This window comes from Lepisma saccharinum, chromosome 2, assembly GCF_977018435.1.
Source record: "Lepisma saccharinum chromosome 2, izLepSacc3.1, whole genome shotgun sequence".
NCBI classification, from domain to species: domain Eukaryota; kingdom Metazoa; phylum Arthropoda; class Insecta; order Zygentoma; family Lepismatidae; genus Lepisma; species Lepisma saccharinum.
Window position 1 is genome coordinate 18,876,412 of NC_139230.1, and position 22,261 is coordinate 18,898,672.

The 22,261-nt window shown below is 40.7% G+C and overlaps 1 protein-coding gene across 2 annotated transcripts in view; it reads left to right on the plus strand.

Annotated features, from left to right (window-relative positions):
- The window catches only part of LOC145983943 (uncharacterized), a 305,676-nt gene that overhangs the window by 216,837 nt on the left and 66,578 nt on the right, over nucleotides 1–22,261 (plus strand). For both annotated transcript variants that reach the window (XM_083117135.1, XM_083117136.1), the window contains one exon: nucleotides 13,237–13,307. In XM_083117135.1, coding sequence (XP_082973261.1) covers nucleotides 13,237–13,307 — 71 coding nt within the window. The remainder of the gene's footprint in view (nucleotides 1–13,236; nucleotides 13,308–22,261) is intronic.

Sequence of the window (22,261 nt, forward strand, 5' to 3'; positions counted from 1 at the left end):
TGAAATCAAGATGACGTCAGACTTGTCTCTGTAGTTCCCAGATGAAAAACCTTTTTGATGCCGATTCTTCGTGCTACTCGTAACTTTGGGTCTGAGGAATTCTCCTTATGGATTTCATCTAGAAGTCCCGGTGTGCCGAGAAATACGTATCTTCGGGATGCTTAGTTGTCCCGGTTTTAAACCCAGAAGCGAAATATTTTCTTTTTAATTTGATTATATATCGTTATCATCTGATAAATATAACAAATCGTACGGTCGAAGTGCTTTTTGTGTAAGAATTTAACTTTAGAATATTTCAGTTGTATGTAACATTTTGCGAGACTGCATCAATGTTATCTAGGTTATAATTTATATAATATATTCTAGGTTATAATATTTTATTCTCACAGTATAAATTACAAATTGATTAGAACATTTTAAAATTATTGCTTTATTTGATTTTTTGTGTAATGTTTATTGATTTGTTTTGTTTTATTTCGCTATTGGGTGCCACTTTTGACTAATTGCAAATATGAGGATGAATGGTCATAAGATGAAATGGCTGAAGGGACAATCACAAAAAAAATGGACGACACAAACCGCACAGAGGATTATACAGGCTCTGTGTCCAGACGCCAGAGTCTCGTTAGTCTGCAAAATGCATACCAGGGTGTACTACGTGGAAGAGGGGCTGACATTTGGGTATCTTCGCAAAGGGCCAACCCTTTCACCCCTTTTGCATAATGTACATATTCTTTTTTTAATATTATTGATTTTACACATATCTCTGCGCTTGGAGCAATTTTGAAGCTGTTGCATTGAAAATATTGAATGGTAATTGCTGAAACAAAGTATAAATTGGAAAACTTTTCCCTGTCCCTGTTCTTATCTTATCAGTATAATTTTCATTTCATTCATAGTGCATACAATAAATATTCAAGATCAGTGATGAGAACGGTATACCTTAGCTGTTGTACTTTCCGGCGCGAACCCTCCTTACAGTGATTCATTACTCGGGGGAGGCGACGTGATTGGCCACTTCCAGGGTTGCATATCCTACGCTTCGCACCAGATGCTCGAAACAGCAAATCAGACGAGCACGTTTTTTAAATCTTCCCGCGCTCTTATGCTATAGGAGGCTTGTAACACCATTGCCCTACAATAGTATTGTGGGTATTAAGTTTTTCTTAGTGTTGGTTGATGATCAAATTAGTTGAAATTTATTAAGTGACAACACAGAATGAACACACGTGTCTAGTCCAGAACTTGAGCCCAGAATCCTCTGTGTCGCGCTGTGCTACGTAGACCGCTACGATTAATATAGGATTTACTAGGGCCAGCCTCAGAGGCAGAGTGGTTATAGCTTGTCACGAAGCCGCATGGGCCTTCCAAATTGAATAGTGATAACTTAGTCACCTTGTAATCAAGGCGCCCAAAGTTCGATACCTGGTGAAGGCACGTAGTTGTTCGAATCCCGATTTAAACTGTAGATTCAGTCCTGTTTAGCCTATATGTACATAAAGTGGACTCAACCAAGTCATATATATCGCAGGTTTGAATGCTGGTTTCATTATGCCCCTTCCTCTTTTATCACCTACTCACTATTCATCTTCATGGCCGCAATAAACTTAGATAATTAGGAAAATACATAAAACATTAACAAAATAACTTGTTGTGGTATGTAGACATATATAATTCCACATTTTCTTCTTTATCTCTACCCAGACATTTTCGTCTCGCTTCGCCGCAATATTTATAGTGGTTGTTTATCGGTTGTAAACACTGTTTAGTGCGAAGTTCACGACACTTGTGAACAACGACGTTGCACATGGTTGCATAACTTTCAAGGGGAATGGATGTGACTTAAACGTCACGAGCATCGAGATAGTCATGTGAACTTGGGATCTGTCGGAAGTAGCCGGGACTGTCACCAGATGTCAGCCTGTGGCTAACTGTTTCTTGAGGTGTTTGCGTAGCGTTCGGTTGAGTTTTATTGTTGCACAAAGTACCTACCATTCCTTCTGCCGTTCGCTTTCGATCTTAATTTCGAGGGAAATGCAGTAAACGTTCGATCTTCCGTCACTGTAATGAATTCTTTATGAAGCTAAAACTCCCTAACCTGGAAGCATTAATAAGAAAGGATCTGCAAATACATCGTCTAAATGCATTTGTAATTATTAGACAAAGCCCAAATTCATTCCTTGTTAGATGACCAGCAAATATGAAAATGTAGATCAAGTACTCTGGATTTAATGTTTATTTAGCGTCGCTTTTCTATCACATTTGGCTAATCGCGACGATGAGATATGATGAAATTGATGAAGCCACACTCACAAAGGACACCCATGCTCAGGTGTGGATTCGAACCCGGAATCCTAGCATCGTAGCGTGTGTGCTAACCACTACGCCATGGAGGTTGGCCGCAAGTACTCTGTTCTAATGTTGTTATCAGCAAAGAAGTCCTGATCAATTTATCCCGTAACAGGTAGATGGAATTTCTGTTATATTAACGGTAGGATAATGTCAAAATACCCATAATATATTTTACCGTTTTCAGCTCTAGTTATCTTACGATAATTGCTACTATTTTTAATCTATTCAGAAACAACGAAACGGACTCGCTATCATGCGAGTGTGTACCTCTGTGTTAATCCATGTCTCGATATGTCCATTAGCATAATGAAACTGTCCCAATTCTCCATACGTCTGTTTCGCTGTGACATATTAATCGGACATGAGTGCTGCTGCCATAACTCTGCTTTAGTTCAATTCAAGTCAACCAATAAAACTGTAAGGTGAAATTAGAGAACTGAGATTGGATAGAAAGAGGCTGAACTTAATTAACCTTTATGTTAATCATCTCTGCTAATTAGAAGAACATACTATCTTATTAGTAGAGGCTGGGTTTGGCTCTAAATATTTATTATGCTCACGAACAGATCAGTACAGAAGGGTGTTTCACTGTGTAAACTTCTATTGCGCCTGTTAGTGCATTATGTTTGGACAAAATAACGTTCAAATGTTTTTTTTTAATGTTTTTCTGCTTAGGTTTCCCCACTGGCGGATTTGGGAGAAACAGGAAGCCCCCCCCTCCACCCCCGATCCTAATGATCAGAAATTACAATACATACCTTCAACAAAAAGCGATCTCTCCCTTGACGTCATCTTCAATGCGCCTATTAGCGCCTCCCCGATGACGTAGTGATAACGTCTTCGCCTTGTAATCAAGGGGTGTCGGAATCGATACCCGGTAGACGCACATAGTGGTTCGGGTTCCATTTCAAACTGTAGGCCCAATCTCGATTAGCCTTTCTGTGCATAAGAAAACAATCTCCATGTGCCTAGAGTGCGACAACTCAATAGAAAGCCTTTCCCTCATTCTCTTTCACTTTACAGCCACCTCGATGGCCAAGTGCATTGAGCGGTCGACCCACAATCTCGATACCGAAGGTTCCAGGTTCGAGTCCCGACCAGGATATGCTTGCAATTACATTGCATCTTCCCAAACCAATTGAACGAACACACCCCAAATGCCGCCACGGCTGAGGATGTTGATACCACCTTATCACATTATCATGCAGATATTCTCTTCAATGTAGAGCATCAAGCTATAGTTCTTAACTACGAGCCACTACATATTTTACATGTTCGAACAATGTCCAATGTGTACAGATTCCAACATCGCCGTCGATGGGAGACAAGAAACAACCGAGCTTCACGCTCAAATATCTGCGCACTGTCTAGCCTTACTGTGCTAGCCAGCCAGTGTTGATGTTTGCTAACGCAGCAAAACTTATTGCAAACTGACAGCAAACTTGCGACTTGCCCAAGGCTTGCCTTACTCTATTACTTGAGAAGTTTACAACGGAGAATTTTAAGATTTTCCTGTTTAGGAAATGACTTAATGATGTATGACTTTATAACAGCATAATGTTTGCATTTACAGAATCATTACCTCTGCCGTTATGAAATTTTAGATGAGTGAATTTGAATTGAGGCTTACATGCCTTTTCTATAGTTTTAGTGGTTCTTCACGTGCCTGCTTTGCAAATTTTAGTGCCTTTTTGCCTACTTGGGCATTTGTTAGTGCTTAGAAACCCAGACTCTGCTTATTAGATAATGTAAGTTACATGATTCCATTTATGAATTTTGCTCTCTAAAGAAACAGAAACATAAAGCCGCATTTTCATAGCTGAAATTCATTTGCTATCACAATTAGTTTATTTGATTGTGTTTAATAAATATTTTTCAAATTTAAAATTATGATTCACCTTTAGTTTACTTCTCTGACATTATGCCCCACGTGGCAGAGTGGTTATCACATCGCGCTACGACGTCCGTGGTCCCGGGTTCGAATCCTGACCTGGGCATGGAAGTTTGTGCGTGTCTATTCATCAATTTCATCACATCATCACTCATCTCCATCTTCGCAAATTAGCCAAAAGTGGCACAAGATGCGAAGTAAAATAAAACAAATCAATCAAAAACTTCTCTGACATAAGTTCTTCGGAAAAGTTAGTACAGGTGGTTATGCAACACGATTCACTTCTGTGAACTTACGGGTTGCTTAATAACCCGTGCTCCAGGGGAAAGATGTAGGTCCATTAAGCAGATGGCGTATTATAGAACGTGGGGCTCCCGATTAAATTACGTCGTCGCTTTGTAATTAAGGGGTCCCGGGTTCGGTACCCGGTGGAGGCACATAGTGGTTCCGATCCCACTTTAAACTGTAGGCCCAGTTCCGATTAGCCTTACTGTGCGTAAAGTGGACTTAAAACACCAATTCAATCAATGGAGCATGGAACGTAAAGCAACGCAATTGACTTCAAGCATTGTTTAACAGGGCGGCAAATTTTGTTGCCCTCTGCACAACCATCAACGCCTTATTATTTCGGGCCATTCTTTTCATGTTGCACTTGGGCAGTTATCTCGATTCGTGTATCTTTTGTGAATCTAATCTCGCATCACTGGGAGTCGTAACATTCCTTATGCAATGCGATTGCCCTCAGTCGGTCCGTAGTACCGCTGCTCGGGGCGCATAACTCATCCGTCGGAGTTGTGTGGGCGGGCCCCAAAAGCTCCGCAGTCGTGAATGAACAGTATCGATCCTTGCTGACGTCATTCTGAAACAACTCGCCCGGAATTGCAAATCCAACTAGTTACCTCAGTCAACGTACAACTATTGATGTTATCCGCTCCAAACGGAATAACGCCGGCTGTAGATTGCCTTTTGTTCAAACTGCGAAGGAATCCATCCACTATATGTATATGTATACGCGGAATTTGTAATATCAACTTTCATCGTGTACAGTTTGAAACTCTCCGCAAAATAACCAAAAGGCAAATGAAAAAGCTTACAGGAATTACATATCAGAAACAGAAAATTATATAAAACTCGATTTTAGACACTTCTGGTCCTTCGTCCCAAATAAAGAAAGGAAGAATACGTCCATGCCCCTCAAATACAATGACACTACACTAGACGATGACGAGGCAATTGCGAACGCCTTTGTTCAGCATTTTATTTCCACATTTAAGAGCACGCCCGCGAATTACGACTGCAATTTAATCGAAGACCACAAAAAGATAGACGTAGGTGAAGCATTTGTACTAAACGCAGTCAGTATTGAAGTAGTCGACTGAAACGCAAGTTAATTTTCAGATTGCTAATTCCCAAGGTATAACATGCCTAGGCAGATGTCTCTTTCATTTTCTGTACTTTTGTTATTTCAGACGCTTTGGTCTCTCCCTAGGTTAATCACGCCGATAATGAGGAATATTTTTTAGACAAAGATAATAAACAGATACACAAGAATAATCACCCTCGCAGAAAAGCCAGAACTCGAGTCTGGAACCTTCGACGCGAGGTGTGTTTCTTGTTCTAACTATATCTGTGTGTTTTCGTTAGATTCATGGTATTTCGTGAGTTGATATGAATAAAGTAAATAAATAAAACAAGTGGGTGGAAGGGACTGGAGAATCGTAGCTACGGAACCATTGAAAAGATATCCATCGCCTAGATAGAGAATCTTTATATCCCCTTGTGATAGAGAACTTATTAGAAGAATGAAAATACAGATTAAACGAACAAATTTGATGTGTATCCTTTCGTCAAAATGCCTAGAAAACAATATTACATACTTCTTCACTAATAGAAAATAATAAAAAAAATGTCCTTGGTGGGGATCGAACCTAGACCTCACTGATGAAAGCTCTGTACACTAACCAACACGCTACCAATAATACCATGTTTTCTTTTTCCAGTCAGTTTGTTTCCTTCTTCAACACCTGAAGACGAAAATGCATGTTAATTTCTCTCATAATTGTTTCATTGTCTATTAATAGAAACCACGTATGTCAAAAATAGACGCATTATTTCGGTGAAAAATCCCATGTTTCGCACATCGTGCTTCTCCACTTACTGTTATTTGGACATTCGCTTGGAAGTTAAAACTTAGCTGTGTGTGTTTGTTTTTATCATGTGCATGTGTGTGGGAAGTGGTGTGCATGTGGGTTCGATGTTTTTGTGGGTGTTATTTTCGTTCAAAGCATTAATATAATTGTAACACGAGACATTGCGATCGACAATCTTCATCTCGTATTTCTCCTTGGCATCACTACTCAATTTACAGAGATGTATACCCGTGACTGGTATACAAGCCGCAGAATTGCAATGTTGGTTGGGTTGTCTAGTCACAAGGCGCATGGTGGTCAGACATGGATGGCTTGCTTCAGTGCTTCTTCAATAGGGTCGTTACAACCAAGAAGTGTCCGTGCCTATACATGCAAGAAGATGAAAATGTCAACACTTCTGATGACTAACACATTTTGGCTTTGTTCTTATACAGTTTCAAAACGTTTTCTTTTAAAGTAGTTCGGCAGATCTATTTTGGTTTGAATCATGTTTGAGTTTTTTGTTTTTATTTGCACAATATGCACAGATGGCTAATCGGCACTCTGGGCCTACAGTTTAAACTAGGATCTGAACCACTATATGCCTCCACCGGACATCGAAATCGGGACAGCTTGATTACAAGGCGACGACGTTACCTCTATACCATCGGGGAAACCAGACCTATTTTGGTAATTGCAGTGCAACTTCTGTTTGCAATGCATGACTTGTATGTGGAAAAATTATTGCCTGTTGTTATTATGAAATCCTGTGCTTTACTGTGCATAAATTTTATTGCAAGTCTAATTAATCAGTAACATACTTTTCTCTTTTCTTTTGGAAGGTATGTATCAACTACCGCTGTGATGCAAGTTGTGACAGTGCGAATTATTATGTGTCAAGAAGCTGAATTTTCTCATAAACTATCGAGTTTTCAGAAATGAAGTTCAAGTATTATGTTTTGAATTGTATTTAGTACAAGAGCGTTGGGAAAATGACGTAGAAAATTACTAGGTCTGTAGAATGTGATTTGTTTTTAACGTCGGATCACTTTTACGTTTCCGCTTCTTCCCGTTTGCCAATAGAAAGGAAATTTTGATAGCGAAATATTTTTAGAAAAAGCATGTGTTCGGTTGAACTGTTTGCTGAGTGGAACTTTCCCGGGAGATGATATGCACTAACCCTTCATAACGTCCAGTGCATGTGTGGTGTGTGTATATAATCATGCGTTTCTCGCAACTGTCAATCAACAGATTACCAACCTCTCCATATTCGTGAACATATTAAAACAGAAATCTTCATGATGTAATGCTTCGTGTGGGAAGCAATTACGAGGTAAGAACAACTCCTAACACTTTTTTCAAACCAGTTACGTGCTCGTCTTAACAAGACCATGCGTTCAACGTTTCCCAAACGAGTCAATCCCCGTGAACGTATGCAACCTGTAAAACTTTGGAACACGTCAGGTTGCGGGCACAATAGGATACAAATTTCTCCCCTATTTCCTGATAACAATCATGCGAGTTGCATGGTGAACACTCTGGCACGAGTTGGCGAGAATAACTTAACTTTTTTTTTGGCTCTCGATAGGACAATGTTGGGAACGGGTTTTTCTGAAAGTTTGTGAAATTCGTACTTATTGGCAAATTGATTTGGTTTGGGCCGCTCTCGAATTAATATCAGCTTTCATCGCTTTTTAAAAATGATCCTTTATCATCGGTATAGCCAAGAGCAGTGCCAATTACCGTTCTCATGCACTGACAGTGTGAGTCACGAATTGAAATAGAAACGTCAACATGAATTACGAGCAGCTTAATCAAAAGAACAATCATTCCATTCGTTATAACAACTTACGATGTGGAAGAAAAATAACGCAAAAATAATTCTGAGCAATTTGGGTGCTGTTATCTTTGTCGCTGATTGTACGGCAAATTACAAGGAACGTTGTTGGCTATTCTAAACGATAAGCAATCCTGATCAGTCTTCGACTCATTTAACACATCTTCACATCTTGGTACCGCCGGAATTAAATGTAATAGCACAGATAAGGATATATATCCTTATCTGTGGTAATAGTTAGCAAATAGTACAGTGAAGTTCAAAGATACGTAAATGCAAATTTTCTATGACTATTTTAATTAACTTTTCCTTAACATCCTATGCACGTACACTGAATGTTTCTATGCTGATTGTATTGCAGATGCAACACCCATTCATTGATTGATTTTCTTCATCTACTTCGCTTTTCTGTCACCTTGGGCTAATCGCGAAAATGAGGATGAGTTATATGATGAAATTGATGAAGGACATTCACAAAGAACACCTCTGAACAGGTTGGGATTCAAACCTGGGATGTAATACTCATATCGATGGTTTATTTGAATTCGTAACACTCACATTAGGCAAGACATGTTCACTAAATATGATGATGTGCGATTTGATTTAACATTTCTCTGTTCATTGCTATTTTCCCTTTGTTTTTGTTTACATCCAGAGTGTTTCTAAAGGCATCTTTTTATCTTTCAATTGCATATACCAAAATGAATGTACACGATTGAACACCACATAATCTTGCAAACATATTCTCCTTTAACTTTGTGTTAGACTAAATGTATGATATATCAAGAGCACCTAAATGAATTTTCATTTCCAACTGGCCCGAATTTTGAAATATATTTGCGAAAACCAGTACGATTTATTTATTTATTGAATTAGGTCCTTTAAGTCGCCTTCTCCCACTTTTGCCTAATCGCAACTATAGTATGTGTTATGATATAATGAAATTGAACAAGAACACCGAGGCCCAGGTCGGGATTCGAACCCTGGCCCCGCAGCATACTGTGGTAGCGACTTCGTCACGGAGGTCGGCGAAAGAAAGTAATATCAATAGTTTCGTTGTAATTATTTTCGATAGATGACTAGTGAAGGTTTTCAAGTAGAAAGTTTATATTTTGTTACGTGCGTGAAAGAACAGAGTGCATATGATAGTAACAATAAATTTATGTATGGCTTTTGGTAGACGCGAATGCCTCAAGAGAGCGTCTTTTACAATGTCTAAGGAACGTGCGTTGCGGAGGTCCATCGTCATTTTACGGGTCCTCCGACCAACAGACTTTTCAGCGGTTTTTTTACTAGTTGTAAAAAGACATTCTTGGTAAAGGTCAAACTCGCTTGTAGCTCCAGTCGTACGGAGATAAATACTTCCAAACAATGTGTGCTTTTAAAGAAAGCAATTATTTGGATTGTGTTTAGCATCAACTCAGAGTGAACACCGTCCCAAAGAATACCTTTTTCGTTACTTAAGAATTGCTTGCGTATTCTCCTTGCGCGCCTAGCTGCCATGGTGCTGTTTCGGAAAACGGAGGAAGGGGAGTCCGGATGAAAATTCTGTCAGGAGTTATTCTCCTGGTAAAGCAGAATGCATAGGAATTGGTTCGAGCTTCTGCGTCGGGAGCGGCCCTCTTAACGGCCACTTTTTTCTGTTTTACGAGGAGCCGCGGGTGTAATGCTCTGTTGAGCGTGGAAGAACAAATTGGATTTCACTGAGGTGAGTCCCGAGTTTACTGGGTTTTCCGTGCAGAGACAAAGAAAAACTCATTGCGGAAACTTGAAATGAAAGAATAAGATGTAATCGTGATCCGGATAAAGTTATATCTATAGATGTCTTCTCCTTCTTCGGCTTCAGCCATTTTGTTCTCCCTTCGTTTTCTTTAAACACCCCAAAGACAAACAAGGCAGTGATTTACTATTAAGTAAAAATATACGAAATGGAATTAAGAGATACTCCATATTATGCACATATATCCTACATATGTATCTAGGGTGCTCGTGAAAAGGCACATACCTAAGTCACAAACTACGATTTTCTGTTGGTTTCATGTAAGTCCCACTGAATCAATTATTGAAAATATTATAATTTTAGCGGTGAGCTAGTCGGTAGGGCGTTTGACTACCACACGGTAGACCCGGGTTCGAATTCCAGGATGAGTGATCTCAGGTCGAAATTTTTCCGGCCTTGTCCCCGCATAGAACGGCTCTGGGGCTCACCTAGCCTCAAATCAATGGGTACCTGCGGGATAAAGGTGTCCGAAGCGTGTTGCTGATCTCATCACCGCCGATATAGAGAATGTGTGGGGTTTCACCCCAACATACCCTTAATGTGCGTTCACGGCAAGGTGCTATTTGCACGAGAAACTTTACCTTTATTATAATTTGATATTGAGCATATATAAAGTTTCTAAACAGTGATAATTCAACATTTATATCATGTCAAAAATGGCGCTCTTCGCCAAACTATTAACATCGTTTTTTCACTCTTGCCCATGTTATCGTTTATTCTCCATACTGTTCTTGCCATCTTCTCAAAATTTCAGCTGGATTCACCTTCTCCCTCACAAGGAATTTGATTATACGCCGCTCTTCCACAGCTACAGACACACTACTTGCCGCCATTTTTGCTGAAACTGTTGCGCATGCGCCAACTACATCGAGGCAAACTTGCAGTACCCTCGAAGGATGAAGGTACAGTCACCGGCAATAAAAACACACTGAGATCCTGAAATACTCGCTCCCCTGCATGGTGTTGTGTGTTGCCTAACTCTACGGCTGTGGTAGAAGTTTCCATTTGCTATTAAAATACATTTGTCGCCGTAGAGCTAGACAACACACACTACACCTTGCAAGGAAGCAAGTGCTTCAGGATCTAGGTGTCCCCATGTTATTGCCTGTGGCATTTATATCGTTCTTTAGTCATTCACCACTTTTTTTAATGCACGGCCAACGTTGAAAAACCCTTCCAATAATATCAACAAATTTTGATGTTACGTAGCCGTGACATTTGTAAGTGTAATGCGTATCATGCCCAAGGCATGACTCGAATCCGGGACCCCGGGCGCCATAGTCCGATAGCCTAATCATTTCATAAAAAGGGCCCGAGTATGAAAGAAGCTGGAAAGAGCTTCTTTCAAGCAAATGCACCTGCGATCTTCAGCGGATGTAAAAAACCGCTGATACGAATTCTTCCGGAATCGCAGGAAGATACTGCAAACACAGCCTTACGCTGAAAGCACCGTTATTGAGAGACGCGGTCTCTCAACGGCCGAAGTTCGAATTTCGTTTAAATAGCTCGGGAGAATATTTCTCTCCCCAGTCGGTATCTGAAATCTATTGCGTGCACAGTTAGCGCCTCGGAATTATACAAGTTGTTGAACTAAGAAAGTTATGGCGTGATTAGTTGTTACCAAACGTTACAAAAGGAGTTACAGCGAGGAGTAGTACGCTATCGGAAAGGAGTTTTATTTCAGGAGAGTTCATCAGAGTTTCATCAACGAACCAGAGAGTCGATCGTCACTTCCAGATCTACAGGTAACGAACGTTCCTCTATCCTTGTCTTTCATTCTCTCACACCCTTGCCAGACCAGTCAATTATAGTGTTTAAAGTTAATCGTGAGTGTTCTTATTTCACGGGGCTAGCCCCCTTGCTTGGTTAAGTGTAGACGTAGCTTTTCAGAGTTATACACCCTCTTACGATACACCTCTCGCAGCCAAATAACTTCGAATATCAGGCTTCACATAGCCTATCTACGATCCCTTAATTTAAAAACAATCGGACTTTGTACGTGGTGGAGGTGCGGGGCAGCTGAAAAATGAACAAGAAAACCAGACCAGATCGTTTAAAAAAAAAGGTAGGGGTGCAAACTGAAACGTTACTTCTTGAATAATAAATCCAACAATCGGACTTTGTACGAATGGGTAGATCATGGTTACGCTAAGTTAAGAAACAAGATCAACATCATTGAAGTTTTGGAGTAAGATTTCTCCTACATGCACAACTGCTCCTCAAGTCGAGCATGAGCGTTCTGGGATTTAAATATTTCATTACCGATGGATCTGACAGATGCGAACGTGAGAGATTTGTAAAGTAACGACGGACACTGATGGCAAGCCAAGAACCTTCGGCCAAATCTCAACTGTCTCCTGAGAGAAGTCACGTGATGCGGTTTAGAATTGAAACCAATGTTTATCCTTGTTATGATATTCCGGTGCGCCACGAAGCTACGAACATACAAACCTAAGTTTGAATCATCGTTAACATTTGGGAAAACGGCTTTAAATAGTCAGAATCTCAAATACAAAATAATGCTTCCCCCTAAATGATACTATGCAATGTTTAAAAATAAGAACTAGATGCATGTTACCGAAGTGAAGCCCAGGATTGATTAAATTGATTTTGTTTATTTTACTTCGCTTTTCTGGCACTTTTTCCTAAACGCGAAGATGAAGATGAGTGATGATATGATGGAACTGATGAAGCGACACTAACAAGGAATACCGATACGCAGGCTGGGATTCGAACCCGAGATCTCTGGCGTTGTAACGCGCTGTGATAACCACTCCGCCATGGAGCTAGGCAGCACATGGAGGAAAGTTAAGATATAGTTCCACACGTTCACAATCTTTCCCATTTGTGGATGTCATGTGAACAGCACCACGCTCCGGTCGTCCCAGGACAGTCTCCAGGTACCCAATCATTAGAGCCTGGTTTAGTCCAAAGTCGCACCATGCAGTCATAGCTGGATAAATTCCACCTGAAATCACCCACCCGTGGAATTGAACCAGGGTCTTCCGCGTGGCAGTCAGACGCCCTTTATGTACATTTTTATCCAGTGCTTAACATTTGCAATGATCATCGAAGTTATAAAAAATGTCAAGACCAGTGATGGGAGTCAAAACAGATATTATAAAAATACTAATTCAGTATTAAGGAGTCCTCATTCTTGAACTATTACTGTGTCCAGAACTATTTATCTTCACTGTTATCATCTGTAGAACTGGGTTTCTTATAGTCTATTTTTTGTTTGTTTCAGAGAAAATCAGAGAACGTCCGATGATCGTCGTGGTTCTACTAGATCCAGATACCCAGGAGACCCATTACCTGGTGAGTACAGGAATGCATAACTGATATTTTATACTAAATACAAATTGCATATATTTATAAAGTCATAAAACTAACATCGGAAGTACTAGTTCATTTTTTCCAATTAGCAAATAAAAACAACCACTCATTTAGTTAAAAGAAGTAAATTTTCCAAGGATGTCAGTCCCTGTGGCGGAATGGTTAATACTCAGAACTACTATTTTTACTGCAGTCTAATCGTTACGATGTAGGAGATTCTAGGTAAGTGATTGGCGGAGGAAAATTCACTCATTTTGCAACATATTATTGGCTTATTGATTTTATCTTGAATTTATACTTAACTTGATCGTTATATGTCCAACTTTTTATTACTTACAATATTGTATTCTGTATTACGTTATCACATTACTATCGATGTCTTTGGGTATTTTTAGTGATAAAAACAAATTAAACTAGAATGAATATATATTAGTATTCAAATATTTCACTCATGGAAATTCATCAGCTATTTAAGCATTTTACCTTCGAGATGTCATCCTCTGCATTTAATAGTTAAAGCTGTATAGTATATTTCGTGATGTATATTTGATTGATTGATTAATTTGGTTTATTTTACTTTGCTTTTCTACCCCTTTTGGCTAATCGCGAAGATTAGGGTGAGTAATGATATGATGAAATTGAAGGGACATTCAGAAAAAAACATCCATGTCCAAGCCGGAATTCAAACCCGGAACCTGTGTCGTCGTAGCACGTCGTGCTTTTCTCTCCGCTCACGAAAGTCGGCAATAACAGAATTAAATTTTATTAGTTTCTGTACTTTAACTTTAATTCGCGTGTAGTGAAATTAAATTTAAAACACTGACTAATTATTTTACAAAAACTCCTAGTCACAATCATTTATGAGTTGTAACTTTCCCATTGAAAGTCAATGGATTTGTTACAACCTAGACGTGACCATGACTGTACAATAAATAAAAGCGACTCGCTAAAATATCATTATCAAATATCATTGTAAAATATAATTAATCCGATTTTGCGTCCTTTGTTTAGCGCGTTGTTCGCCGACAGAGATACGTCTAATGCATGCAATTAGCAGTCGCACGTTAAAAGGCTGAGGGTTTAGCAACTGACCCTAGAGCAGTTTTTGTTCGTAACTTAGTAATGTATTAGTATGACTTTTCATATCCTTTCTGACATTTATTGTGGAAGGTCCAAGTAACTATTGGTAATGTAAAGCTTATTATTGACTGTTTCAAAGGAGATAATGGCTTTACCCTATGCAGACAACAATAGCAGAACCAACCTCCGTGGCGGGCTGGCTAGGAGTGCCTGGTACGACTCCAGGGGTCCCAAGTTCGAATCACGGCCTAGATATGTGTGTTCTCTGTGACTGTTCCTTCATCAATCTCATCATCACTCATCTTCATGCGATTAGCCAAAAGTGGTAGAAAAACGACGCTAAGTAACAAGAAATCAAAACAACAATCGCAGAAAACACTGAACTATTCACGGTCCGGTATAACAACGAAGTCAATACAGACACATACACGTGGCTTGTGAGAAATCCTATTGGTTATTCTAATGACAGCTGTGCAGGAATCTTTCGCATAGGGATGTAGTGCATGTGAGAATACCATACCATTCAATGTAGATGCTATATTGAAGTTGTGGAACCTTATATTATGAGCTGACCAATATTTTAATGGGCAAAATAGGACCAGAACTAACACATAGGAAAGGAACTATTTCTCGCAAGTCACGTGGTTTTGTTTACATTAACTTCGGTTTTACAGTGTATGAAGAATAGTCGGTACTGAAGAATTTTCAACAGTTATGCGGAATGTTCATGAAAAGTAATTCTGTTTGAAGAAAATGGTTATTCGGAATATCCAGATTAATGATATCCCTATTTTCCAGATCCTGATAATTTAGTTTTGGTAGATAAGGATAATTCGGTTGATTGATACGCAGGAATTTCATTTCTCACTTATATTCGGATATTTTGAGGAACGTTTTTATGAGATTAGGAAGAAAATCCCCCTAGAAGAAACTAGTTAACAGCGAAATGCAATTGTGGACAACTACATTTTTGCAGTGCAAAGAGAAATAAATAACAACAATCTCGTTATCTTGTTATGGGAGGGGAATCGGCTACAGATCGTCTCCTTCTACTTCGAATTCTTCACCACGCCACTGGCCTCATCTACTCTCCTACTCTGAACAGACTAGATTAGTTTGGACTAGACAAAACCTAGATTCGAATACGGAGAGGGCGCCTGACCAGACTGCGGAAGGTAATCAACTTGAAAGCTCGAAATTTTGCTCCCAAAATTCTCCTTTGTATGTAATAATAGTTGGTTTCCTTATAGACGAAGCTTTTGTAAACGTGGAGAATTGGGATATTTAACTGAGAGTGGATGACCGAGCACATAGAGACCTGAAGTTGGTATCCCAAGGAGAGCTTTATGTTCCTCTATGGCCAGTATAAAGAAGGGTCGTGAAAACAAAATGTCTCTTTTGTGAGGAAGGGGCGAGCGTAAAGAGCGAAGAGATACCAAACTGTCCACATAATCATAAAACTACTGTTGAAGCTGACTCAGTGAGCGAGCCCATTTTTGTGAAGAAACGCCAAGATCGATCTGATTGGATTTTGCTGATGACTCTGCCATCATGTGCACACCAGATTAACTTCAGGTTGGTTTCAAAACTATACTCTGTCCCGGATTTCTATGCAGCAAGGCCGCTCAGAGAGGCAGAGAAGAGGGGGATAGATTGAATGGGCAGAGCAAAGCAACACACGCTGCTGCGATGGCTGATAACTGCAGTCGCTTTCCCCCCTCCACGCAATCCCATTCCCTCTCACGTATTTATTGGTGGAGCCGTCTCGCGTCACCACTTGACTTGCAAAAAGACTTGTTTTCGTTTGCTTGCTCCAGAGATACCCGAGACAGAGGAAAAAGAGCAGTCAGGAATTTATAGACTAATTTTACTGCAAATGATGACACTCAGGATGTTAGAGTGGTGGCACATTAGTATATTGGTCTATCTACAGTCACCGGCAATAAAACTTTGACACCTATATCCTAAAATATTCGCTTCCCTGCAAAGCGTGTTGTTTAACTATACGGCGAGAAGTGGATTCTAATGGCAAATTTTCAATGGCAACTTCTTCCACCACCGTAGAGTTTGGCAACACACATAACGCCGTGCAGGGAAACAAGCATTTCAGGTTCCAGGTGTCTCATTTTTATTCCCGGTGACTGTACCTACAAAGGGAAAGCTCTGAATTTCCAATCATTTCAGTTTATACGAACTCACCAACGAAAATCCCGGTCTCGGGATTGATGTTCTTTGTGAGTGTCCCTTCACCAATTCCATCAAATCTTCACTCATCTCCATCGTCGCGATATGCCAAAAGTAGTACACTATACTGAACGCAACTCCAAGTGGCGACTGGGAAACAGCAAATCAGCGATCAGTTGAATTATCTTCGACTGAGATCGGGCATTTTCGAGTCACAAGGTACCGAACGTTCTTCGCTGGACGAAACAAGGCGTTGGGTACACTACATGTTGCCAAACGTACCGTAAAGCGAGAAAGAGCCTTCTCGGGCAACGATATTGTCAGCACCAGAAATCAGCAGGGGATAATGGTACAACTTCACACGTGGTCCTGAACGATGAAGTTTCCGGAAGGACAACCCACAGGTCGGAATGCAGGCGGACACACAGTCATATAAAGAAAGTGGTAAAAACAGAAGTACGCTTGGCAACGTTGCTTCACTTCGTAAATGAGATTGTTGACGCCCATCGGACCACACGCCCCCGAAAATGATTGGGGGACAAGACGCGCCAGAAATAGCCATCAAGGTCAACCGCCAGTTGCGTTCAGTATAACTAGTACGGCATTAAGTGCAAAGAAAACTAGCAGTAAAGTAAGTAGAGGATAAGTTTGGTACTTTGCCCAAAACTCAGTAGGTTTTCAAGTTGGAAATTCAGCTAGCTAGGAAACGGGCTTTGCACTCTATTGAAATACGTTGTTGCTTCTGCTTTCACGTCTGTAACGTGCATCAGAAATGTTCAATAAACCACGAATGATATTACTGACAGTGAGAAACCCTTGTGTATCTGTGGTAATTTTTAGGGATGACCTGCGAAGGAGAAAAGACAATTCATTTCGAGTTGAAATTTCAGCAAGATCTTTAAAATTCAGTGCTAGTTCCTCGCACCGCAATAAATAACATCTTATTTCAGCAATATTCGTGCTTGATATAACGGGGTATGTGGTGTGATATCTCGTTTCAGGAGAAAAAAAATACTTTCAGAAACTGCTGAGGCACGGCAAACATCATGGAGGAATGGCGAAGTCCTGGAAAGTCATTAATTGTTTGGGGGTTCTCTCGCGTTTCGACGCAAAGGAAAAAGAAAAACTGAGCTTCGTAAGATGTTGCCTTATTGCGTTAAAGGAGCTTCGAGAATCTCGGACGAAAATTCCGAGCACGTACTCACTGCGCCTTTTGGCCTTCCTGTCGTTGCCAATTCACCAGAGGCTTTGGCGAAACCGCCACCGGAGAGCCCCGAGAATGGAGGGGAAAATATATGTATGTACCTGGAATGATACCGGTGGGAACCGCATATTTCTGAGATGCGTTCCCCCAACTCAGTGTTTGGGAAAGATGAAAAATAGATCTTGGTGATGCTTTCTAGAGTGCAGGGACCTCTATCCACTTTCACACACAATGTTCACTGATGAATCGATACGAGATATTGATGCGACTTGGATCTCAAAAGGCTAAGGTTCGGATTTATATTTATGTTGCGTTCTGTTTTCTGCACAACACGCTTTCTTCGCTCCTTCAAGAAGACCAACTTCGTTTTTGGGAGCCAAAAATGACAAAACCACGATACGAAAATCATAACATACTTTATTACATTAGTTGTGGCAATTCTTTACAAAATTGTCAGCCAATACATTTAAGATGTAGAGAGGGTAGACAAATTAATGAAAACACTTGACAAAGTTATACAGTACACTCTTAATACGGCGGTGGACCACCATTAATTACCCTTTAGGACAGCTTGGATTCGTCGTGGAATCGAGTCGCACAAGCTCTGAATAGTCTCCAGTGGAATATTGTACCAATCTTCTAGAAGCACATCAAGCAGTTGCTGCAGAGATGAGGGTGGAGCAAATCTGTGCCATACTCGATCCTTTAAACCCGACCACTGTGGTGCAATAATGTTGAGATCCGGTGATTGCGCTGGCCAGGAAAGATGTTGAAGTTCATCTTCATGTTCCGTAAACCAAGAATGGACAGCTCTGGCAGTGTGAATAGGCGCATTATCATCTTCCTTTGTTGGGGGAACAATAGCTGTGCCATAGGATGCACCTGGTCGCCTAAAATGTCCACGTAGTTACTGGTCGTAATTTTACCTTGCAGAGGAATGATGGGGCCAACAGCATACCAGGAGATCGCCACCCAAACCATCACAGATCTGCCTCCATTGATGAGAGTAGGACGCACACAATCTGGAAAGTTTTCCTCTTTAGGCGCAGACGCTCCGTTGTCGGAAAGAACGACAAAGACGACTTATCTAACCATATTACCTTTTTCCAGTCACTACATGTTTTGTGCTCATGGCACCAGTTCTTTTTCGTGCACCAGCCGACCTCCGTGGCGGAGTGGTTAGCACAGTGCGCTGCAATACCAGAGGTCCCGGATTCGAATCCCGGCTCGGACGTGGATGTTTGTGATTGTCTGTCCTGAAAGTCTTGAACAAGATATTTGAGTGAAAATGATATGAATGAATGAAGTGTGATGGGGGACTCTTCCGCTTAGGGGCTTTCCTTTAATTAAATAAATAAATAAAAAGTTATTAGCACAGCGCCCTACGATGCCAGGGGTCCCGGGTTCGACTCCCGGCCTGGGAATGGGTGTTATTTGTGAGTGTGTCTTCAACAATTTCACCATATCACTCATCCTCATCTTCGCGATTACCCAACGGTGGCAGAAATGCGAAGTAAAATGAACCAAATCAATCGATCAATAATTATTTTGGTGCACTGGCGTTGGTGACGGTAATCATTGATTTAGGAATGGCAGCTCTACCCCTAATCTTGAGTTTTTGAAGCTCCAGTCGGACCGTTTTTATGGAAACAGGATCTGCCAGATGTTCATTGAGTTATGCTTTCACTTTCGCCGCTGTTGTTCTACGGTTCTTTGTGACAATCCTCTTTAATGCTCGGCGATCCTTGTCACCTAGGGTTGGCTTTCGTCTACTATTCTCTTCGCTGATGTTGTCTTGCCACTATTTATGTAAGCCGCCATAACCGTCTGACATCTTTGCAAATCCGATAGCTTTACCTTGGAACCATTGTACACGAATGTTCGCACTGCACTGATTCAGGCACGGTTCAGTTTTGCCAATTCAGAACGAGTTACTCTTTCCATAGCAGTGTGTTTCCATTAATCTGTTCACCTCTTGTATATTTAGCTCGAATTTTTATGGTATTCGTACAAATATTTCACCCAAGTGATTTTAGGAAACTTTTGTGGAGTGAGGGGTGTAAGGGGTAACCTTCCACGTAGTACACCCAATGGTGAACCTCACTTCCACGTAGTACACCCTGGACTGCATTTTGCAGACTAGCGAGGCTCTGGCGTCTGGACCCATGGCCAGTGTAATCTTCGTAGGACTGTGTGTGTGTTGTCCTGTGTTTTGTCCTTGCTTGTGCTGAGTGCCCCTTTACAGACTCAGCTTTTACACGACGTTACAGTTGTTATTTGTTATGGTAAGGGGCTGGACCCTGTATAACGTGATGAGTTCAAAATAGCCTGAGTGCTGACGCACCCAAAATTTTAAATTCAAATAATTCCAATTTTGTGGAGTGCAGCGTTACATCTTAACTACAATAACGATCATATATATCGATTTCTTATAAGCATGCATGACAGATTTTCATACGTGTGTATATCAAGAACGCTTTAATCCATGCAATAAAGTTAATTAATTAAATAAAGGAAAATGAAGTAAACAGAAATAGAGTAAATAAAAGTGCTGTTGAATAACGTGCAAATAATTATTATAATTATGTAATTTTAATTGACCTCGGGGCTTCTTTTACAACAGTCTTTTATATTATGCAAAATAACGTGGAAGAACAGGAGGAAAAAGTTCTGACAAGAGTTATGTATGTATCTGTGTGTGTGTGTGTACATGGACTTCCACAGGATTTTTTCATGGGAGGAGCAAGCAAGGTGTGTTTCCAGGAGGGAAAACGAGGCACTTTCCTCCCATAATAATGTCGCCATCTGAAGAAAAAACTCCTTCAGTTTCTACAACGCCCTTTTAATAATAAACGTTAATAGCCGAAATAAAATTAGATGGTATGAATTATATAGTTTTAGGTTGACATTAATTTTCCGAGAAGTTACGGCCCCTCCTTTTCCCTTCCTTCCGGTAATCGATGGGTGTGTGTAATATTTATCGAAAGCTTCTTTATTAAAAACTTGATCTACAAATCAAGATCCTGACGGTGAAAAATTATGATTAGTTTATGTAAATGACTTCATAAAATGCAGCAATCACATCCAGGAGTACCAAAACAGAACATCTGAAAGCGAAATCTAGATTCGAACACTCGACATGCCCGTCCACCGAGGCAGCAGGAATACCGATCAGAGCGTCTAATTTTCACGGTTGGAAATGAAACAATAATGACGGAGAGAATCTGCAATTCATCCCGTATCACCGAGGAAGAACAGTGGAACTCTCTCTCTGTGTTTTTGGAGAAGAACACCACGCAGATGCTAACTCTTTGGGATGCTGCGAGGACGGATTCGTTAGAAAGAAACGACTAAAGAGAGGTGGGACGGTGGAGACCAGATGGCCCCACGCGTGACCCGCATCCAACTAGCTTCATTTCGTAAAGAGAGAAAAAAATCACTGCGGCCTCTTTCATCTTCTTATGCAGAAGAGCAACTCTGGGCAACTGCCTGTGCCTGAGATTGTCTTCCGACTCACCCGGGAGCATTTGTCACCTTGGAAACCAACGAGTGAGCCCGTTGTAATGAAAACTTTGACGATTGGACCTAAAATTCCAGAGCTGATGTTGAGGAGCTACTTGGAAGTGAAAGTAGCGGCGTAGAACGTCGCATAACAGCGGCAAAGGGACTAGACGAGTTGACCTATGAGCGCCCTTCAACAAACGAAAATCTACTTGGCTGGCCCCAAAAGGACTGATGCAGCATGAGATGCGGTTGGGGAAACTCCAGCGCTGATGTTTGTCCGTGAATTTTGTGTTCAGTCCAGTCATACAAGTGCAAGCAAATGCTCAGATTTGATTTGATTCTATTATTGTTATTTAGCACCGATTTTCTGCCGATTTTGGATGAGGATTGGTGATGATATGATGAGATTGACGAGAGGGCACTCACACAGAACACCCATGCCCAGGCCGGGATTCTAGCCCGATGCCCCTGGCGTCGTAGCGCGATGTTGCTAACCACTCCTCCATAAAAAGTATTCTCCCTAAAATATACATGTTTCCACGAAGATTACTGTATATTCATTTAGTTTCGCCCGTGTTAATGGAAATCCTGCATTTTACAATTTTAATATCAACAGATTCTATGTTTGTGATTTTATTATAATTTTATTATTTCACTAAACAACTTTATACGTGCCACCAGCATAAAGATATAGAGGGTGGGGCAGAAACAATTAGACGATTAAATTTGGCGCCATACCGACATCTTTATAGGAGGCGTGGTGAAACACACATCCTTTAGTCGTCATGCAGCGTTGGTCGGAAGAGCATCGAACGTTTGCTGTGGAACGTTTTTTTTAGAAACAATGACTGCTACTGTAACGCAGCGTGTTTTTCGACGACATTTTGACATCGGAAGGAATGGAGACCAGGAGGCCTCTTGCTGATTGTGGATGCAGTAGTCCTGAATTGTGTAACCCAATTCA